Consider the following 20041-nt stretch of genomic DNA (forward strand, 5'->3'; position numbering starts at 1 on the left):
TTAGGTAAAAAGAGTTTGGAAGTATTTTACACATGTGAGACATAACCCTTCAGAAATACTAAACCTTTTTCTCTTTCCTTTTTATCAGGTAAAGGTGTAAATAAAAATATACTATGGATATATCAACTTGAGTCAAGGGAGTGTGCTGAGTCTAAGGAACATGCTTTAAGTTCCTGGATAACTAATTTGTGATTGATGGAAGAGTTTGTTATACCATAGATGGGATGGGTGCTGAATCTAACAGAAACTTGAGAATTCTGTTCCTGAAAGTTTGTTCCGTAATTTTGCCCTTTCTTCCTTCATTCCTCTTCATGGAACACGTGCTGGGGTAACTTCCTGGGCAGGGCCCTAAGGCAGGATTTACTAGGGCTTCCAATTCTAGAGCATGTCTCCCAAGTTACCTTTGCTCAATCTTATGGCTGTTCAATCTCATGGGGAAAGACGCTTGCCTTGAGGAGACCAAGGGTAAATGTCAAGTTGGGTTCATGGGTAATGACTTATGTTTTATGTGTCATGTTTCATTTGAGTGAGAACACTGGAATGTACTAGCTGAGGAAATTCAGCAATGAGCTAACTCTTAAAGCCTTGATTTCCTTTTTATAAGGTATGGTTACTATTCACACCATCTCTTGGATTTCTTGTCTGCACAAACCTGAGAATGCGTGAATTGCACATTATTTGATCATGTAGTAGAGCACGCGAATGGACCACCAACAACCCCTGTCATTATCATCATTTTTAAACATTTTTAATTTGATCATATCTGACACACAATGTCAGATGAGCTCAGGTGTATGACAAGTGAGTCACCCTTATAGGTTATGCTGTGTTCACCCCAGTGTCGCTCCCATCTGTCACTACGTGACACTCTCAGAACGATGACATTCCCTACGCTGTGCCTTCATCCCCATGACTTAGTCTATAACCAGAAGCCTGTTTCTCCTGCGCCCTTTCACCCCTTTTGCCCACCCCCCCCACTGCCTTCCCTCTGACAGTCATCTGTTCATTCTCTGTATTTATGGGTCTGATTCTGCTTTTTGTTTGTTTATGTTTTGTTTTTCAGTTTCCACAGGCCACTGCATCATATGGTGCTTGCTGTTTCTTATTCTCACATATTTCACTTAGCAGAAAGCCCTCTAGGTTCATCCATGTTGTCACAAATGGCATAATATCCTATGGATACATCAGCCTTTTTGTGGCGGAATAATCAGTGGACACTTGACCTGCTTCCACATCTTGGCTATTGCAATTATCCTGCTATAAACATAGGGGTGCATATATCTTTTTGAGTTACTAGTTTTATATTTTTTGGTAATTCCAGTAATGGAAGTTTTAATTTTTGAAGAATCTTCCACACTGTATTCCATAGTGGCTGCACAAGTTTGCATTCCCACCAACAGTGCAGGAGGGCTCCTTTTTCTCCTCATCCTTACCAACATTTGCTGTTTCGTGTGTGTGTGTGTGTGTGTGTGTGTGTGTGTGTGTGTGTTTTGGTCATTATGACATGTGTCAGGTGATAGATATCTCATTGTGGTTTTGATTTGCACTTCCCTGATGTTGAGTGTTGTTGAGCATCTTTGTGTGTGCCTTGGCCATCTGTATTCATGTCTTCTGCACATTTTTAATGGTACTATTTGAGGCTTTTGGTGTTCTTTAACTTCTTGATACATTTTGGATGCCAACTAACCCTTTATGTTTTTTGCAATTATCTTCTCCCATTCAGTAGGTTGTCTTTTAGTTTTGTTTATCCTTTCCGTTGCTGTGCAAAAGCTTGTATTCTGATGGCATCCCAATAGTTTATTTTTGCTTTTATTTCCCTTGCTTCGGGAGACATATGTAGAAAAAATGTTGCTAGAGTCAATGTCAGAGAAATTACTGCCGGTGCTCTCTTCTAGGATTTTTATGGTTTGAGGACAAATGTTTAAGTCCATTTTGAATTTATTCTTATATATGGTATAAGAAAGTGGTCCACTTGCATTCTTTTTCACGTTGCTGTCCAGTTTTCCCAATACCATGCATTGAAGAGACTCTTTCCCATTGCGTATTCTTTTTAAAAAACAAAGATTTATTTATTTGAGAGAGAAAGAGAGAAAAAAAAACACAAGCAGAGGGAGGGGCAGAGGAAGAGGGAGAGAAATCCTCAAGCCAACTTCCCACTGAGAATGGATCCCCAACTTGGGCTCGTTTCCAGGACTCTGAGATCATGACTTGAGCTAAAACCAAGAGTCAGATGCTTAACCAGCTGAGCCACTCAGGTGACCCTCCCATTGCATATTTTTACTTCCTTACTCAAAGATTAATTGACCACATAATCATTGGTTTATTTCTGGGCCCTCCATTCTGTTCTATTGATGTATGTGTCTGTTTTTGTAGCAGTACCATACTGTTTTGATTCCTAGAGCTTTGTGTAATCTGGCTCTGTAATGCCCCTGGTTTTGTTCTTCTTTTTCAAGATTGCTTTATCTATTTAGATCTTCTCTGGTTCTATACACACTTTATGATTGTTTGCTCCAGATCTATGGAAAATACTGCTGGTATTTTGAGAGAGATTGCATGAAATTTGTTGATTGTTGGTAGTATGGCCATTTTGACAATATTTATTCTCCCAATCCATGAGCATAGAATAACTTTCCATTTGTTTGTGTCACCTACAGTTGCTTTCATCAGTGTTTTATAGTTTTCAGAGTACAAGTCTCTCACCTCTTTGGTTACGTTTATTCCTAGGTATTTTATTATTTTTGGTGCAAATGTAAATGGGGCTATTTTCTTAATTTCTGTGTCTGTTATTTCATTATTAATATATAGAAATGCAAAGGATTTCTGCATATTGACTCTGTGTCCTGAGACCTCACTTAATTCATTTATCAGTTGATGATAAATTGTTTTGGTGGAGTCTTTAGGGTTCTATATATAATATCATGCCATTTGTAGATAGTAGGCGTTCTACTTCTTCCACAAATTTAGTTGCCTTTTTATTTATTTTTCTAGTCTGATTGCTGTGGCTGGGATTTCTAGTGCTGTATTGAATAGAAGTGGTGAGAATGGACCCCCTTGTCTCATTCCTGATCTTAGGTAGAAACCCCTCAGTTTATGGTTTATATTTTTACATTTCAGGGAAGGTTTACATTTTTAAAGATAATTTTAATAGAGTAGAAGTAGAAGGTCAATTAGTAGGAAAAAGAGTCCACTGGAGGAAACAGGTGGATAGAGGAGATGAGGATGATCCACTTAGGCATGCTTTCATTGAGTTATTCCAGTTGCAGTTACCAAGAGAAAGAGAAGGGTCAATGGCTATCCCTAGGCTTTCAGAAAGACCAGTTTGGTAAAAGATGGGGCCATTGACCTAAAGTGGAGAATGTATGCATGTAGGAGAGAAAAATCAGGATGCTGGTTTGGGATGCGTTGAGTTAAAAATAAAATATCTAAGTTGATCATTGTATATGTTACTGTGGTGTTTAAAGGATGAATGCAGCCTGAATTAATTGGGAGTTATGAACAAATAGAAGTGGTTTAGAGGTATGAGACTGGACGAGATTGCAGAGGCTGAAAATAGAGGTAGAAAAGGTAGATGTGCCCGGAATTGAGCCTTGGCAGTGTTTTCCTCCAAGAAATTTAGTAGTTCATGTAGTATCTGTTCCAGTTTGTGGTCAAATCTACCACATACTAGCTCTGTGCCTAAATTGTTTACTTGAATTCCAGAGCTGGCTTACGCACTGAAAACATTAGGCAATTCTGGTGACACTTTATGTAATTCAAAATACGACCAATGTAAACCCTAATGTAATTGAGGATGTCCAGCAGTTTTGACTGTTTTTATTGTAGTCTTTAAAAACTATATCAAATATTTATTTCTCATAAGAAAATGATTTTTTAAATATCTAGACTTATGTTGGTTTATATCTGGGGCAATGCAACATCCTTTCACTCCCTATAAGCCTCAAGTTCATTAACTAAAAATAAAAAAAAATGGGCAGTAGCATATACATGTATCATCTTTAGTATAGTCCTTAGACATAATAAGCATTCAACAAATGTTAGCTCTCATTATTTTACTATTATTGCTCTCATCATCATTACTAATGTTACCCTAGAGGATTGTTGTGAGGATTAATTTATTTATGAAAAAAAACCTAGCCTGTTTAACAGCAAAGAGCAGATGGTAAATAGTTTCTGTCTCCTCCACTTTCATACCCGTCCCTCTACTTTACAAGAGTCCTCCATGCTTCATCATTCTCTTAGTGTCAGAGTTCAAATAAGCACAACTAAAGAATATAATTTATAATTGTCACAGAAGGTCCACTCTTCAGCAGACATGGTGTTTAGGTCAGGTGAGAGTCCTATAATTAAAGGAAAATGGAAGAGGAGATGCCCACGACAACCATTAATGTATTCTTTCGCATAAATAATTTTCAATAACAGGGAGTGAAGATACTTCGTTGATTAAGATTGAGTCATCCAAAAGAAACAGAGATTCTGCTGCATTTGAAGCCTAGAGGTGTGAATGCTAAATATGATTTTTCACTTCTAAAGGCCATGCATTTTATAGACCGGTTTGGCACCATATACCTTTTGTTTTAATTCTGTGAAAGTGAATTAATAATATATAATTTCACTTTAGGGATTACCTGCAAGTCGTGTGAGGTACAGAGTGGATGATGTCCAGTTTCCTTATCCTGCCAGTATTTTTGACGTAGAAGAAGATTCTGGAAGAGTAATAACTCGAGTCAATCTTAATGAAGAGCCTACAACAATTTTTAAGGTCAGTGTAGTGTTTCCCTTACTGTGATCTATTTGATATTGAACATTTGAACGTACACTTTAACCTATGACCATACTTATTTCCATTTTTCTCCTTTTAATGGTTTTTAAATTACAAAATAATGTATGTCCTTCCTTTCCTTCCTTCCTTGCTTCTCTCTCTCTCTCTCTCTCTTAAAAAGGCTTTAAAAACTAAAAAAAACAAAAACAAAAACAAAAACAAAAACAATAACAACAACAACAAAACAAAATAATGTATGTTTTTACCACATAGACACTTAGAAAGTACAGGTTAGCGCAAAGAAATAAAAAACACACTTGATATTTCACATCTTGGAGATAACTAGAATTTACCAGTTTAATATCTATTCTTATGATGACATTCCATGAAAATGCAACTATACATATATATGTGTTCAAAAATAATATTATCTTATTATTATATTGCTTTTTATCTTAATAATATTTTGCCCATGACAATAAATATGGTTGATGATATTATTTTCATGTCTGAATGATGTTCTGGTATGTGAATGCACTATTTTTTTGTCTAATACTTTGTTGTTGGATAATTAGCTTTTTTCTAATTTTTTGTTATAATAATATTTGCTTGTGAAACTCCTTGTGCAAATATCATTTGCCACTTATCTGATTTTTTTTCCTTAAGATAAGTAGTGAGAGGCAGTATTGTTGGGTCAAATTTCTGGATTCATGATAAATTATGCCTCAGGAAAATTTGAAATATTACTATCTTTCACTATTTTCATAAATAATCTATTTTATTAAATGTTTTAGAGTTTCCATTTTCTGTAATTACTTAGAATATTTTTTTCATTGTGAATAAAGCCTTTGACCCTGCATTGAGGAAATGCCCTCATTGTTAAGGGTCAGTGAGTACTGTGCCTCACATAAGCTTACCACTGTTGGGAGCAATTGTTCTGTTTGTAAAGTATTAACCCAAAGATAAATCATGGGCCTAAGGATGATCCTTGGTTATGGTTTCATGGTCTAGGTTGAATTGGTTTAAATTAGTAGACGGTAGCATCCAAAATTATGCACATTACAGAGAAACACATAATATTGAAAATATTTAACATTTCTTAAGTAGAAGAATTATTCTTGACATGATATACTTTATCCAAAAAAGATCAACCGTAAACAACATTGTAGTAATAAATATCATTACTTGAGATGTCTTCAAACAAAAGCTTTTTTCTGCAGTTAGCATCATTTGAACAGCTTCTACTATACAGTATGAACTTGGTTTTATATACTTTTAAGGGAGTATATATCTGAGTGTGTTAAACTATAAAGGTTTACAGTTTTATCCTCCAGAGTGAAGTATTTCTGCCCTATAATCTTGCAGACAATTAATTTGCTGGAAAAATTAATTTCTTTTTATAAGCAAGCTAATTAGCTTTTTGCTATTGATGTGACTGAATTTAACACTTTTTAAATAAGTGTCGGTGCTCATAATGGCACATGTTTTTACTGTAGGCACCAGTGGGACTGTGGAAGAGAAATCTGTTTTATCATTGGAGAGATGTAGTATCCTACACCTGTTTTGCTGGGTGCTCTATCATGGGGTTAGTAACTCCACTTCTTTGAGTTTTCTTGTCTCAGAAATGAAAATAAAACCTCCACCTGGTGGGACTGTTGTGAAGAGTAGGTGAGAATATATGTAACGTACCCTAAGACAATGACTACTGCCTGGAAGACAGCGAGGAAATGATCATCACTCCCCCTCCTGGACCAGGCAGACCAATAATTAAAAACGATGCTTTATATTTAAAAAATGATGCTTTATTTTCTTCTTATTAATATTCTTTAACATGATTTTTTATTACTTTTTAAGCTGGTGGTTGTTGCTTTTGACGATGGTGAGCCTGTGATGTCCAGCAGTGCCTACAGTGAAAATTCTCGTCTTACATCCTGGAGAAATCCCACGCTTCACACAAGAGGAATATAGGTATTGATTCCTATTGGCTTTTGTAATATGTAAAGATTTTTTGTGCTGCTTTGTTTTGAGCCCTCCAGACTAATTCAATATGAATTGATCAATGAAGTGGCCTTCCAATTATAAGGTTTTTTTTCTAAATTAGCATAGTATTACATTGATTTAAAAAGTTAGTATGGTTAAAGTAATTTAGCCTAAAAATACCAGTTTTAATAATGCTTAGTGAATAATGGATCCTTTAAAAATGATTAACGTGTTGGGGCACTTGGGTAGCTCAGGTCGTTAAGCGTTTGACTCTCGATCTCGGCTCAAGTTGTGATCTCAGGGTCATGAGATCTAGACCCTTGTCAGGCTTCATCCTCAGCACACAGTCTGCTTGTCCCTCTCCCTCACCCTGCTTGTACTCTCTTTCCTCTCTCTAAAAGAAATAAATAAAATCTTTAAAAATAACTAATGCAATCTTTGAAATATACAACATTATATTTTGGGGTTTAAACTGCACCTTATTAATGATCCCAATAGTGGGAAGTAGTAGATATTTAGTTTCTTGTTATTACCAGATACATAATTTGACATGAATCTGAAATGATATTTTTTGTATAACCAGGGAAGAGAAAGTAAGGATGTACGTGTACGTTTATGTGTATAATATATATTATATGTATAGCTATAGAGCTAGTGTCTCAAGTCGGGTTTCTGTAACAAAATATCACAGACTGAGTGGCTGAAACAGAAGTTTATTTTCTCACAGTTCTGGAGGCTGGAAGTCTGAGGTCAGGGTGGCAGCATGGTCGGGTTCTGGTGAGAGCCGTCTTCCTGGCTTTGTGGATGGCTGCCTCCTTGTTGAGTCCTCACACAGAGGAGAATGAGAGAAAGCAAGATCTCTGCTGCCTCTTCTTGAAAGGGCATCAATCCCAAGATTAGGGCCCCACCCTCATGACCTCATCTAAACCTAATTACCTCTCAAAGGCTTCATCTTTGAATACCATGCCATTGAGGGTTAAGGACTTCAAAATATCGGTTTTTAGGGGGACACAATTCAGTACACAGCATGCACGTAGATAGATGATGATAGATAGATAGATAGATAGATAGATAGATAGATAGATAGATGAATAAATAGAGGGACATGCAGATACATAGATGCATAAGCAGTCAGATATTCTTAGGAAGTGAAGAATTTATTTAAAAAATAATTAAATTTATTTTATTTTATGTTTGCTTCATGAATGCATATGAGTGAAAGATTTATAATGGTTTCCTGAAAATATAGTAGATCTTTCTTTCATGATACTGTTTTGAGTTAAAACATGAATATTCTTGTATTAGAATGTGAGAACCCATAAGAGATAGTTTTCCCACAAACATTTGAAGGAGACTCACTACATACTACATGTTTACTATTTACTTATTTTGGACATAGCATTAAAAAGCATCTAGGCATGGTGCTCCAGGGGCTCACAGCCATGAGTGGAAACTACACAAATGAAAAATAACAATACTATTCGAAGACACAATAATAGAACCTCACTGTGCAGGGGAAGTGTGCTAGAGAAATGTTTCACTGGATCTAAACATGAACAACATCGTTTTAAGCCGTTTCTTGAAAAGAAAATATGGTTTAGCAACTCTGCAAAAATACGGAAGGCATGTTCCATGCCAAAGAATTAGTACATATAGAAGTAAACAATATGGGAGGATGTATTGATTTCTGGGATATTTTCATAGTTTAGTCTGCGTAGAGACAAATTAGGCATTACATAATGATACTATCTAAGGCTCAAGAAAAATGAAGATTTCATAGAATATTTGATCATATTCTAATATTTAGATTTTCATTGCTTTGATAATTTTTGTTTTTTTTGTTTTTGTTTTTTGTTTTTTGTTTTTGTTTTTGCTTTGATAATTTCTAAGAACTACCTAAGCATTGTTAAGTTAGAGCCAGGGCTAAGATCCTGGGAGAGGAGGCGAGTGATGTCTGGAAACATTTACCACACTGAACCATGTAGTGTTTTCCTTTTATAAAAAGCTGCCTTGGGCACCTGGGTGGATCACTTGGTTAAGTGTCACACTCTTGGTTTCGGCTCTGGTCATGATCTCGAGATAGTGATCTCAGGGTTGTGGGATCAAGCCCAAGTAGGGCTTTATGCTCAAAGGGGATCTGCTGGAGATTTTCTCCCTTTGCCCCTCTCCCACCTCATGTGTTTTACTCTGTCTTTCTAAAATAAATAAATAAAACCTTTCAAGGAAAGCTGCCTTTGCAATATCCAAGCAGTACATAGCACACATATGTAAACCACTGAGATGTAAACCATATTTAAAACAGGAAGAATCCTCATTCAGTCCGTTTGAAAGACCATTTTCTTCCTCTGTCCATAGTTAACCAATCCTTTCCTCTTTTGTTGGCATGGCAACTGTGAACTCCAGTTCCTTGCTATGGGATGCGCAGTCTTCTGCTTCTAGCGACCTTCCCTGAATGTGTTCATCGTGGCTTCTCAAGAACCAAAGTGGACACATAAAGTCACTGTGTTTCTCACCAACTTAGCTGGATTTGATGCTCACAAAAGATGTACTTACTATTCAGAGTGGGTCCAAAAATCCCTCTGAACCAAAGGCCCACGTGTGTTCCTCCAGAGTTCTCATCCCATCCAGGCCTTCCTTGGAGGCGCCAGAGAGGGAAGGGGTGGTGGTGCCCAACACTGTCCCTCTGAATAAGCTCAGTAAATGGTGTCCCTTTTCTCCTAGCTTGCATCCGCAGCTCATTCCTACTAATAGCAATGTGCCTCCAGACTTCCGCGGCACATTGCTTGTTAACTCTTTTAGCTAAAATATTGTGGCAGTAAAGCCAAGGTCATAGATCTCATCGGGGCTTTGCTCATTTAGCTTTCTTTTTTAAATTGCCTTATTTATGCCACTTTTAAAAATAAAAATGTTTTGTTCAATGCATAATTTACCGTTTCTTACCTTCTCTGCATCCAACTACTAGCTGCAAATAGATTCTATTAATAAAGTTGTTAACTTAGAGAAGAAGAAAAAAAAAAAAAACCCTGCCAATTACTTGGTGCTAAAATTAAGAGGAGTCACATGAATGCATGTGGAAGAATTTTTGACCTTCTGGAAGAACATTTCTAACATTTGCAAATACTGCCCTTGACGATCCCCGTCCATTTGTTACCCTGATACATAAAGGCAATTAGGTAATCTAGTTGCATCCTACGGTTTATGAAGAAAGTCCTAAGAAGTGATTTAATTGCTATAATGAATGCAGCAGGACTTGGGCACTGAGCAAGATTGTTTTCTTTTTTATCCGATTCTTAGAAAACTTGAATAATAAAAAAGCCATATCAAACATTAGCAGAAGACACTATTTTGAGTAAGTCCCAATAATTGAATTTAAATGTTTAAGGAAGCTTACATTTGACCTAAAGTATGGAATGAATTATTGAAAATAAATAAAAGGTCTAGGGCTAATCATAATCAATCACCTCTCCGTGCCCTTGAAGGTTTTTGACGTATACACCAGAGTCTGGATGCCTCCCAGTCCTTTCTTCGCTCTCCTGGACACCCAGCTAGACTTCATTTCCCAGCCCCACTTGCTCGGTGGAGCCCTGGGGCTGAGTTCTGGCCAATAAAATGTGGAACAGTCTGTCCTGCACTGCTTCTCGGCCTGATTTAACCTTTCCCCATATGGCCCCGTATGGATGGGTGAAGTGGAGACCCTTGGGACCCATATGTTGACAACTGTACAAATATAATATGAGAGGAGCCTGGGCCTCTGAATCACACACTGGAAGAGTGCCACCTAACTAGGGAATGCCCTAAATATATATAAATATTTTTTTCTCCAAAATCACTTATTTCCTCGGCTGGATGCCCATAACTCCCGGAGATGCTAAATGATGCTATCAGACCTGGATTCCCTTGTGCTGGAGTCAAAAGGCAGCAGAATGTGCCACTTGGGCATAGAGAATATTTTGAGCTGAAAGTGCTTAAAAAATAGCAGCTGTAAGAAGGACATTCTAATCTCCCCTTTCCTTCTCAAAAACAGGACCTATAAACTCTCATATGAAGGATGCCCTCTCTGTACCAGGAAGAAAAACACATTCTTTAATGAGCGGTCGAAGCCAAGAGAAGTGATATAGACAGGCCTTGTTAAAACAATTCACAGCTCTCTTTAGCCTCCTTCCATAGTTTACTTTTCCACAATTGCCTGTCTTTGCTCATCCTACTACAGAAGTATGTGGGTTTTGCCACATGCAGGGGTCTTCATTTCCTCACGAGGGCTCTCATGTCATGCACACTTATATAAATGTGTATGTTTTCTACTACTCTTCTGACTTAATGTCAGTTTAATACTTAGACGTGGCCTAAAATCCCTGGCAGGGTGGAGGTAACATTTTACTTCCATTACAGAATTGCTCCTGGTGGAAAAACTTTCTCAGGTGATCAGTTCTCGGGGGAGACACCAAATGATAAGCGAGATTTCTGTCCCTGGTAGGGTAGGGAAAGGATGCTCATGGGTTGCAGATGGAAAGCCGTGATCCAAGGTAAGTGACACTGCAAGCCGAGGTACATACCATGTTTACGTCTACGTCTCAGGAATGCCTTCATTTCAATATTGACTCTTGGGTTCCTTATGAAAAACTAATTTTCAACAAAGGACTAGGTGTGAAGAAAGACTCTAAAGATAAAATATTCATTTATTGTAGAATATCGAACTGGATTCTTCAACTGATCCCCTCCCGTAACCCAATTATCTTGTGTTTGGAACAGTGAATCATTAAATCTTTAAATGTTGGCTAATAGGATTCGTTAGGGTAGGTTATGCTTCTATTAAAACAAATAAACAGACAACAACCTTGTATTAGAATAGTTTCATGAATAAGAAACCATGCATTTTGGCTCACATGGGAGTCTAAAGTGAGTGTTTCAGGTTGGTAGTAGCTCTTCATGCTGCCATCAGGGACCCAAGCCAATTTAGGGTCTTCCATCCTCAAGATTGTGTTTCAGAATTATCCCAGTGATTGCCATTTTAGTCCCCGGAAAGGCAAAAAGAGAAGAAATCCACATCCAGAGATTTCTGGAGTCAAGTGAGGAAGGCCTGCAAATTTTACCTCCACTCATATTCTTTCTCAAAAGTCCAGGCAAATGTCCAGAGCTAGCTCTGAAAGGGCAGACAGATGCTTCTCTTGCTACGTAGCTGCACCTCCCTTCCACGTCTCTTACTGAGGTAAAAGGGAAAATAGTGTTGGTAGAGAATTACTACATTAAATGTGTAGTTTTAGACAAGTTACAGATTTTCATTACTGCAGTCATTTTAAGATGACTTGGTTTTTATTAGGAATATACAAGATTGGGTACATGAAACAATGATGGAATAGTTCAGAAACATTTCTGTTTTTAAATATGTACTGGTGAAATAGATTGGATTCTTCTTAAAGTAGCAAGAAAAGAGAATGCGTACCTTTTTTTGTTTGAATTCAAAGAAAATCTCAGATGGCTGTTTTTGGATGTTTTAAATTATTTCTAGTGATTTCAGCATATCAAATGTTAATATTACATATTTGAAACCAAACCTTTCTGGACTTTAAGCTGACGTTTGGTTACCTGATTATAATTCATTATTCTGTCCATGTTCCGGAGGAGTGTAATTGTCTTAATTACAAGGAAAAAGAAAAGGGAAAAAAGGGGAAAAGGAAAAAGAAAACATTGTGGCAGAGTGTGAGAGTTACGAGCTGTCAACTCGCTTTATAGAGACCATCAAAGAGATGTGAGAGGAGGCATTTACTATTTATTAAAACATTTTCCAATGTGCCAGTTCTACACTGAGAAACAAAATCCATTATTCTCTCCACAGAATTAAAAACGTTTAAATATCGAGCTACTGGTAATTGCCAGGTTGCTCGAGTGCAAAAATAGGTCTATTGCCTTTTCTGAAATCATAAAAGTACAAGTGGGAAGCAACAAATAACAAACATCATAGCAAATCCTTTAATATTTACTGACAGAGAAGCCTCCTTGACTTCCAGTGACATTTTTGATGAAGGATAACTCGCAGGTTAGCTAACCAATGTTGAAAGTGCAGTTTATCAAAAAACAAAACCCTCCTTTCACATATTCGGTTATGTCTCTTGTTTCCTAGTCCTACCTAGAAACTTCCTCGCTTTCTCCTAATGGTTCTTTGAAAAAGAAATAATGAAGTTTGTAAAATTACTCAAGGGTTTCACAAAAACCACTCTATATTAAGGGAAAAAAAAACAAACAAACATAGGCTTTCAAGACTAGAAGACAAATTTCTCACATTCTTTTCTCGTTTATAATTTGCAATATTGGAATGCTTTCTGTGTGTTGAAAGAAGACTTAATTTTGGTTTTCCTCAAATCCTGTGAACTGAAGTTGTTCCTTGATGGGCCGACCTCAAGTAATTAATCCCATAATGAGAAAGTTATTTGCCCCATACAGTTATATGGGTACTTTTACAATGGCCAGATTGACGGTACTTCCTAAGGTAACTGTGTGCTTATTTCTCTCTGGTCCCTTTGGTGGTTGTAATACTTGAAACACTTATTATGCTCATTTCATGCCCACTTCAAGTTCCCCTTGAGTCATTTAATTAGGTTAAATGGAGAATCAAGACATCAATTTGCTTCATCTGCTTGTCATTGGATGAACACTTCTATTTTCCAGAAAACACGGAGTTCTTCTCAAAATTTAGAAAAGTATGTAGCTCCTCAGACTGTGTAATACTCCTTTCTACAACTATAAACAAGCATTTGTATTATTTAGAAGCGCACACACAACCCGTAATTTCACAGTTGTCACAAATTTGCATTTTCATGTATCATTCCTGTTCATGTGGGTTTTCCAGTCTATCTTTTTGACGGACAAGGAAATACTAGAAATTACAGTCTCTTAGAGTTTACAGCCCTCAAATCATCATTTTTCATTCTTATTCTTCTCCCTATCCTTGAAACAAATTTCTTAAAGAGTCTACAGCACCTCTTAATCCTTTGTTTTTAAAACACCTCTCCCTTCTCAAAAATGTCTTCAGCTGGATTTTTTTTTTCAGTGAATTAAGTCCAACTATTAGCGCCTCCCTTACTACCTCACATAAGTGATTATTTTTGAGTTATTACTTTTCAGGTGATTAAGTATCTCTATATCCATATACAATCTTGTATCTTAATTTAAACCACTTCCCACAGCCAGATTGGCATTGGAAGCAGAATAAAAGGGTTAATATTAATAAGAATTCTATTTTCAAAGTCATATCATGTAATAGACAAAAGAGACTAAAGGAATCATTTAATAAGCCTAATAGTTTAATACTTGCTTTTTCTAATATCCCTGCCAGAAAGTTGACTAGTCTCTTTTTCAGTTGCAAGGAGCCCATCTCTTCAATCTTTAGGGAGTTATGGATATTGCAAAGTTATTCCTGATGCTGATATTATTATTTTAATTAATTTTACCTCTTTTAAATTATATTCTATGCATTTCTCTCCCTGCCTTCATAAATTTTGGCATTCACTTCCTCTTTCGAGTAGCATAACTGTGTCAGGGAAGAAAATTAACTTCCCTTCTACCCTTCTGAGTTCTTAGCTGAGATCCCTGTAATAAAAGAGTAACAAAAGGAAAACAAAAAGAAGTTTAATAACATGTATACTTCATGGATACATGGAAGACACCAGGAAAAGTGAGGAACTCAAAATGGTGGCTTTAGAATTCAGGGTTAAATATCCTCTTAACAGGGGCAGCAAAGGGGGGAATTTAGGTGTCTCAGGGGAGAGTAGGTGGTTTTTAGGGAGGATGAGTTGGGTTCTTAGAAGAATCGATTTCAGATATGATTGTGGTAAGGTTTGTCTGGACGTGGTGTCTCCTTCAGATGTCCTCTCCTGTGGTCCCTGGTCAGTGAAACTCCTGGGGATGGAATCGTTAACAACTGAGTTCCTTTTGGAGGGACTGTCTTTAGGCAGATGAGGGGAGCTCAGAGAAAGCATCTCCCTGCACTTGGTATTTTTGAGTGCTTATGGCTCAAATAATCAATATACCAAAATGGCATATTTTAGGTGACGTGTCCTCAACTCCTATGGTTATATTTTGAAGTGGCATATTCTGCTGCCCTTTAATTGAAACTGAGCTAAACTTCTAACTTAAGACAGGTGACAGATAATGCCCTTCTATCAATTATTAGCAGGTATCTTGACAAAGATTGTTCTTTTTTTTTTTTTTTGACAAAGATTGTTCATATTGAGAAAAAGAATTCTGTGAACTTGGCTTTATCTTCCATTAAGGTGGGAAAAAAAAGAGTGATATTAACCATCGAGTTGCTGATCTGAAAGATACATTAAATCCAGTTTCTTAAAAAAAAAATCCAGTTTCTTATACTAGTTTATTATATATTACAACATGTGACAAACTCCTCTATCTTGTTAAAATATTTAAATAATGGCTAATTATAACCCCCAAGATTTTCTTTATTGTCTCTATGTAAATTAATGTATATTAAGCCTATTCAATTCATTCATCTTTAATATATCTGTATGTTAATACTTACTTTATCCTATATTAAAATTCTATATTAACATCTTTTAAATGTCATTATTTTCCCCAGAAATGTTTTTCTAAATGCTCATGGATATTTTAAATTTAATTCATATCTCTTAGAATGCAAATACTCCTTTTTAAAATTTAGTCCCCTAGTTCTGTGTTTGTTTTAGTTCTTCCTCTGACAATTAGACATCAAGATGAGATGTAACAAGTTCTTTAGGGAAAATACTGAGGTGGGAGAAATGAGGAGAAAGTCAAGTAAGGCTAGAGAATCTTCAAAGCACATTCATTCTTACCCCAAGCAAAGAAGAGGGAGAGAGGTTTGCGTAGAACATCCTAGGTGAGTGTGCCATTGAAGAGACTGCTGTGTCATTTAAATAAGTTCTGCATGATGATCCAGGAGCCCTCAAACCATAGTCAGATGTGAGGGTAGTTCAAAATCTCCCAGGAGGGGATCTACCTTAACCTCTCTGCTTTTCTCAGTTAGGATCTGCAAGCAGCCCGTAGGAAGCATGACTTGCATAGAAACACAGTGGTAGACTTCAGACCACAAAAGAACCTTGGTCAATGTGCTTCCTATAATTGGACATCTGTGGGGCACACTCCCATTGCCACTGAATGGCCATATCTGATAAGAGTCAGTTATCTACTTGGATCTCCTGGAAAACAGTCATAGTGTCATATTCCGAAAATACATTTTATACGTTTTTCACTTAATCCAGACAGAAATATCAAAATCCTATTAGTAGTTCAAACACATATTACTTAAGAATAGATTGACTCCTGTATGTCAAGTGAGTTAGCATTGGAAGAATATTTGACCTTCATCCCAGGATGATGGACTAAACACACAGGGACTCACTTGTCCTCGGTTCTAGAGGTAAATATCATGGAAAGGTCAGCGTGTCTGGAATAGATCATGGAGTCTAAATGTGAATATTGATTTTGAGTGGGAAATGCAATACCTCACACAATTTATCAAAAATTTTACCGAAGACAATTATTTACAAATTTTCCAAACAAATATGCTATCAATATAGACATACTTTGGGTATTCATTTAAAATGGAAGTATATCAACATTGATTATTAAACTTTGCATGATTTAATGCCACATTTATATTCATTTTTAGGGATTTGTGTATTTTTTAATGTAATTTCCATAAAAACAGAAACTTAAAATTTATATTTGTATGTATACCAAATAGAAGGGGCAAATGTTGCTAAGGTATTTTTATTAACCTCTTGAACAAGTTGATATTTGCTAACTCTTGGAAAAATATTGAGTCATATTTAATTTCCAGTATTATTCAAATTTAATATAGTAAATCCAAAATAAGAATATTGCACATATAAATATCTTGACATCTTATAAAAATTCAAATACCTTGAATAAAATAATCATCTTTTCAGTTTCCTTATTAAAATAAAAAATTGATACTCTGCTGATCAGCTTGAATTAACCTTGTGACAAATGACAATGCAAAAATTTAAATACAACTTATATTTAAAGTAAGTTTGAGGAGGCTCTTATTGACGAATAAAAAAGAGTAGATTTTATAAAGAACAGAAAAGGATTAATAGTCTATCTCCTGATATGCAAAAACAGAGAGAAAGCGTAATTTAAAATCCAGAAATCCATTTTTATATACTATAAAAAAATGAAAACAATGTTATCAGAATGGCCAAGGAAATGGTGAGTGAGCAGTTCTAGTTAGCATCACATTATTCAAGAGAATTAAAATTACCTATATTGAAGAACATTGCCATTATTCTTACATAAACCACACAAGTTTGGACTTGGGATTTTGAGAAGAGATTCTTTTTTTAAATCAGTAAGTACAATAGTTTAGGGAGAACTATTCATCGTGGTTTCAAAAAAATGAAAAAAAAGAAAAAACTATTAATATTAAATAAATCCACTTGCAGATAGCCTTACTTGTTTGCTCTAGTGGTTTACTGTTTAATTTAGATTTATTGTCCAATATGAGAGTTGACTTTACCTGAAGATAACATTTCCTGTCTTTTTATGGCACTACTAAAATCTTGCCTCAAAGATAATAGATTTTGGGTCTATTGAAAGAGTGACTCTGGCAATCCTTCATTACAGCTTTCACAGGCTCCCCCTACATCCACCTGGAGTATAATTCTCCTTCACGTATTCAAGGTTATGGTAGAGTCTGACATCTGCTCGCAGAGCAGAGTGAAGCCAGTCTACCAGCAACAGAGGACACAAGTGTGAGCAGTGTAGAGTTTGAAACAAGTTTTCCCATACAAAGAGTAGTATTAGAGATTCCATTCTTCTTTCGTTGCATTTTATCTCTGGAAAGTTTTTAGTTCAAGTCCAACATATAATAGGACACATTATTTTTATTTTATTAATTGTTTTTTTTTTAATTTTTATTTATTTATGATAGTCACAGAGAGAGAGAGAGAGAGAGGCAGAGACACAGGCAGAGGGAGAAGCAGGCTCCATGCACTGGGAGCCCGATGTGGGATTCGATCCCGGGTCTCCAGGATCGCGCCCTAGGCCGAAGGCAGGCGCCAAACCGCTGCGCCACCTAGGGATCCCTATTTTATTAATTGTTAATGTAGACCTTTCTTTAGGCAAAACGACACTATAGGTACCAGGGTTTGAATCCTGGCTGTGGAATATCAGACATTGGTTGAACTTGAGCAAGTTGCTGAAGCTCCCTGAGGCCAGCTTTCCTAGAGATACCATAGTTACTTTATATGTGAGGGAAAGAGCTTTACAAAGACCCTAGTACAGAGCACCTGCTTAATAAATAGCCATGATATTATTATTTAATAGGCTTATCCCAGGTGTTGGCTGTGCAAAGATTTTAAGACGGAGGCCTTGTTCTCCAGGAGTTTATACACAATGAGAAAAGAGGCAACACCAATTGTACTCTTGTGGCTGCCCCCAAGTGATGAGGTACAGAAGCTTCTCTTCTGATTGGAAGAAAGACCCACAATTACCATGGTATCAAAACAACGGAAGTGGAAAGGAGAAATTGTCGAAGAGCAAATTTTGATATCCGGAAGGAAAGGAAGATGTTAAGCAAACCAAAATATCACAAGCCCATTTTTCTACCATTATTGGTTAATAGGTCATCACCAATTTCTTGATTAAAAAAAAAAAAAGAATCCTGGGGAAATATCACTCTAGTTGCAGTGCAGAGAATGGATTTCTACTCAGTTTGAACATTAGTTTAAAAAATAATACCTCAAATCTATACGTGATGTTTAAACTACGTAGATCTCATTACTGGATATGGCTTTGTTATTCTTGCTCTCATCACTCCCCCATCTTCCTAAACAAAATAACTCCCTCAACTTGTCACATGCAGATACAATCCTACACATTGAAATTCCTAATGTTCAATGAACACAGCCGAGAGTAGGGCCCCTTACAAAGTTGTTGGTGAAGCCTCTTTCTATCTCATTGGTGCTATAGTTGACTTATCTGCAGAAGTTTCTAGAATGTTCTGCACACTGTGATTTCAGTTGAGAGTAGGATGAAATAGGTACAGCAGAATAATTAAAGCTCTTTCTCCTGGAATTCTACTAATCCATCCAGCATCTTTGTGCATCCCTCTATTCAACAAACTTTTTTTTTAATTGAAGCACAAATCTTTAAAATGTACAATCTTTTGGAGTAAACAAAAAATTGAAAATACGTACAAATTAGATGAAAATGACTGTTCTATTAAAACAGCGTGTATTCTCTTCATCCTGTCCATGAATATGTATTGAGCACATAGAAATAATAATGCTGCACAAAGTGTACATGGTCTCTCCTCAGAGATCTTATCATCTACGTGGTAGGCAGAAATTAGTCAAATGATCATTGTTACTGAGCAAGAAAATAAAAAGAGCCTCACGCTGAGTCAAATTGCTTACCATGTGCTTACAGAATGTCCTAAGATCAAAGTCTTAGCCTAGAGCGCAGGGCACTCTGGGGGAGACTGGTCAGTGGTGAGTCAGACTATGAAGGCTCCTATGGGCCCCGTTACCAACTTTGCTCCTTATCACAGGGGCATCTGAACACGGTGTTAACCAGGAGATATGACCAGAGGCGTTTTATGGAAAATCGCTCTGCTTCCACATTCTAAGTGGAAAATAGATTTTTTTTTTGCACTATTTAAATGTTGATTTGCAATCACAGCTTTCTTATCGCACATTTATAATGGTGAAGTCGTTCATCTCCAGACTGCTTTGGAACTTAACAGCTGTGCTATTTGCCTCAGCCTCTTCTCATACCGGTTTTTTTCTGGAAAACTTTTCACATGTGTTCTGTGCCATCAAACAACATAGTTAAGATTAAACCACACATATATACATACACTATGATGGGGAAGATATACCAGGCGATTGCGAGTAAGGGAAAGCAGGGATTAGTATATTAATTGCCCAAAATGTGCAATTCAAAGCAGAAAGAACTAAACTTGAGTAGGTATAGACTTCATCTCACTAAATAGAAGGTAGATTTCTTAAGTGGGAGAGCTCCATGTTCTCCTTAACTACATCCACAGACTGTGTAGTGTTGTGAAGATCATGGGATTTATTACCCAAAGCAGGGCACTAATGAGAGTAAAGGGACACCCTATGATAGTTAAGCTAGGGCGATGGGCACGAATGGGGACTGTCACAAGGAAATGAGTCACAGGATCCTTGGAACCTATAAATGCAGTACTTTGCTCCTGCAAATGCTTGGCGACTCCTGGATGGATATTTATGACCAGAATTGTATTCAATGCGGGCTTCTTCTTATGCGCAT

The 20041-nt window shown here is 36.6% G+C and overlaps 1 protein-coding gene across 1 annotated transcript in view; it reads left to right on the plus strand.

Moving 5' to 3' along the window:
• PCDH15 (protocadherin related 15) overlaps positions 1-20041 on the plus strand; it is a 906505-nt gene that overhangs the window by 743574 nt on the left and 142890 nt on the right. The window contains 3 exon segments of the mRNA XM_035706656.2: positions 4619-4759; positions 6614-6664; positions 6666-6727. Of these exon segments, the coding sequence (XP_035562549.1) occupies positions 4619-4759; positions 6614-6664; positions 6666-6727 (254 nt within the window).

The sequence above is a fragment of the Canis lupus genome, chromosome 26, assembly GCF_003254725.2.
Source record: "Canis lupus dingo isolate Sandy chromosome 26, ASM325472v2, whole genome shotgun sequence".
In the NCBI taxonomy this organism is placed as follows: Eukaryota; Metazoa; Chordata; class Mammalia; order Carnivora; family Canidae; genus Canis; species Canis lupus.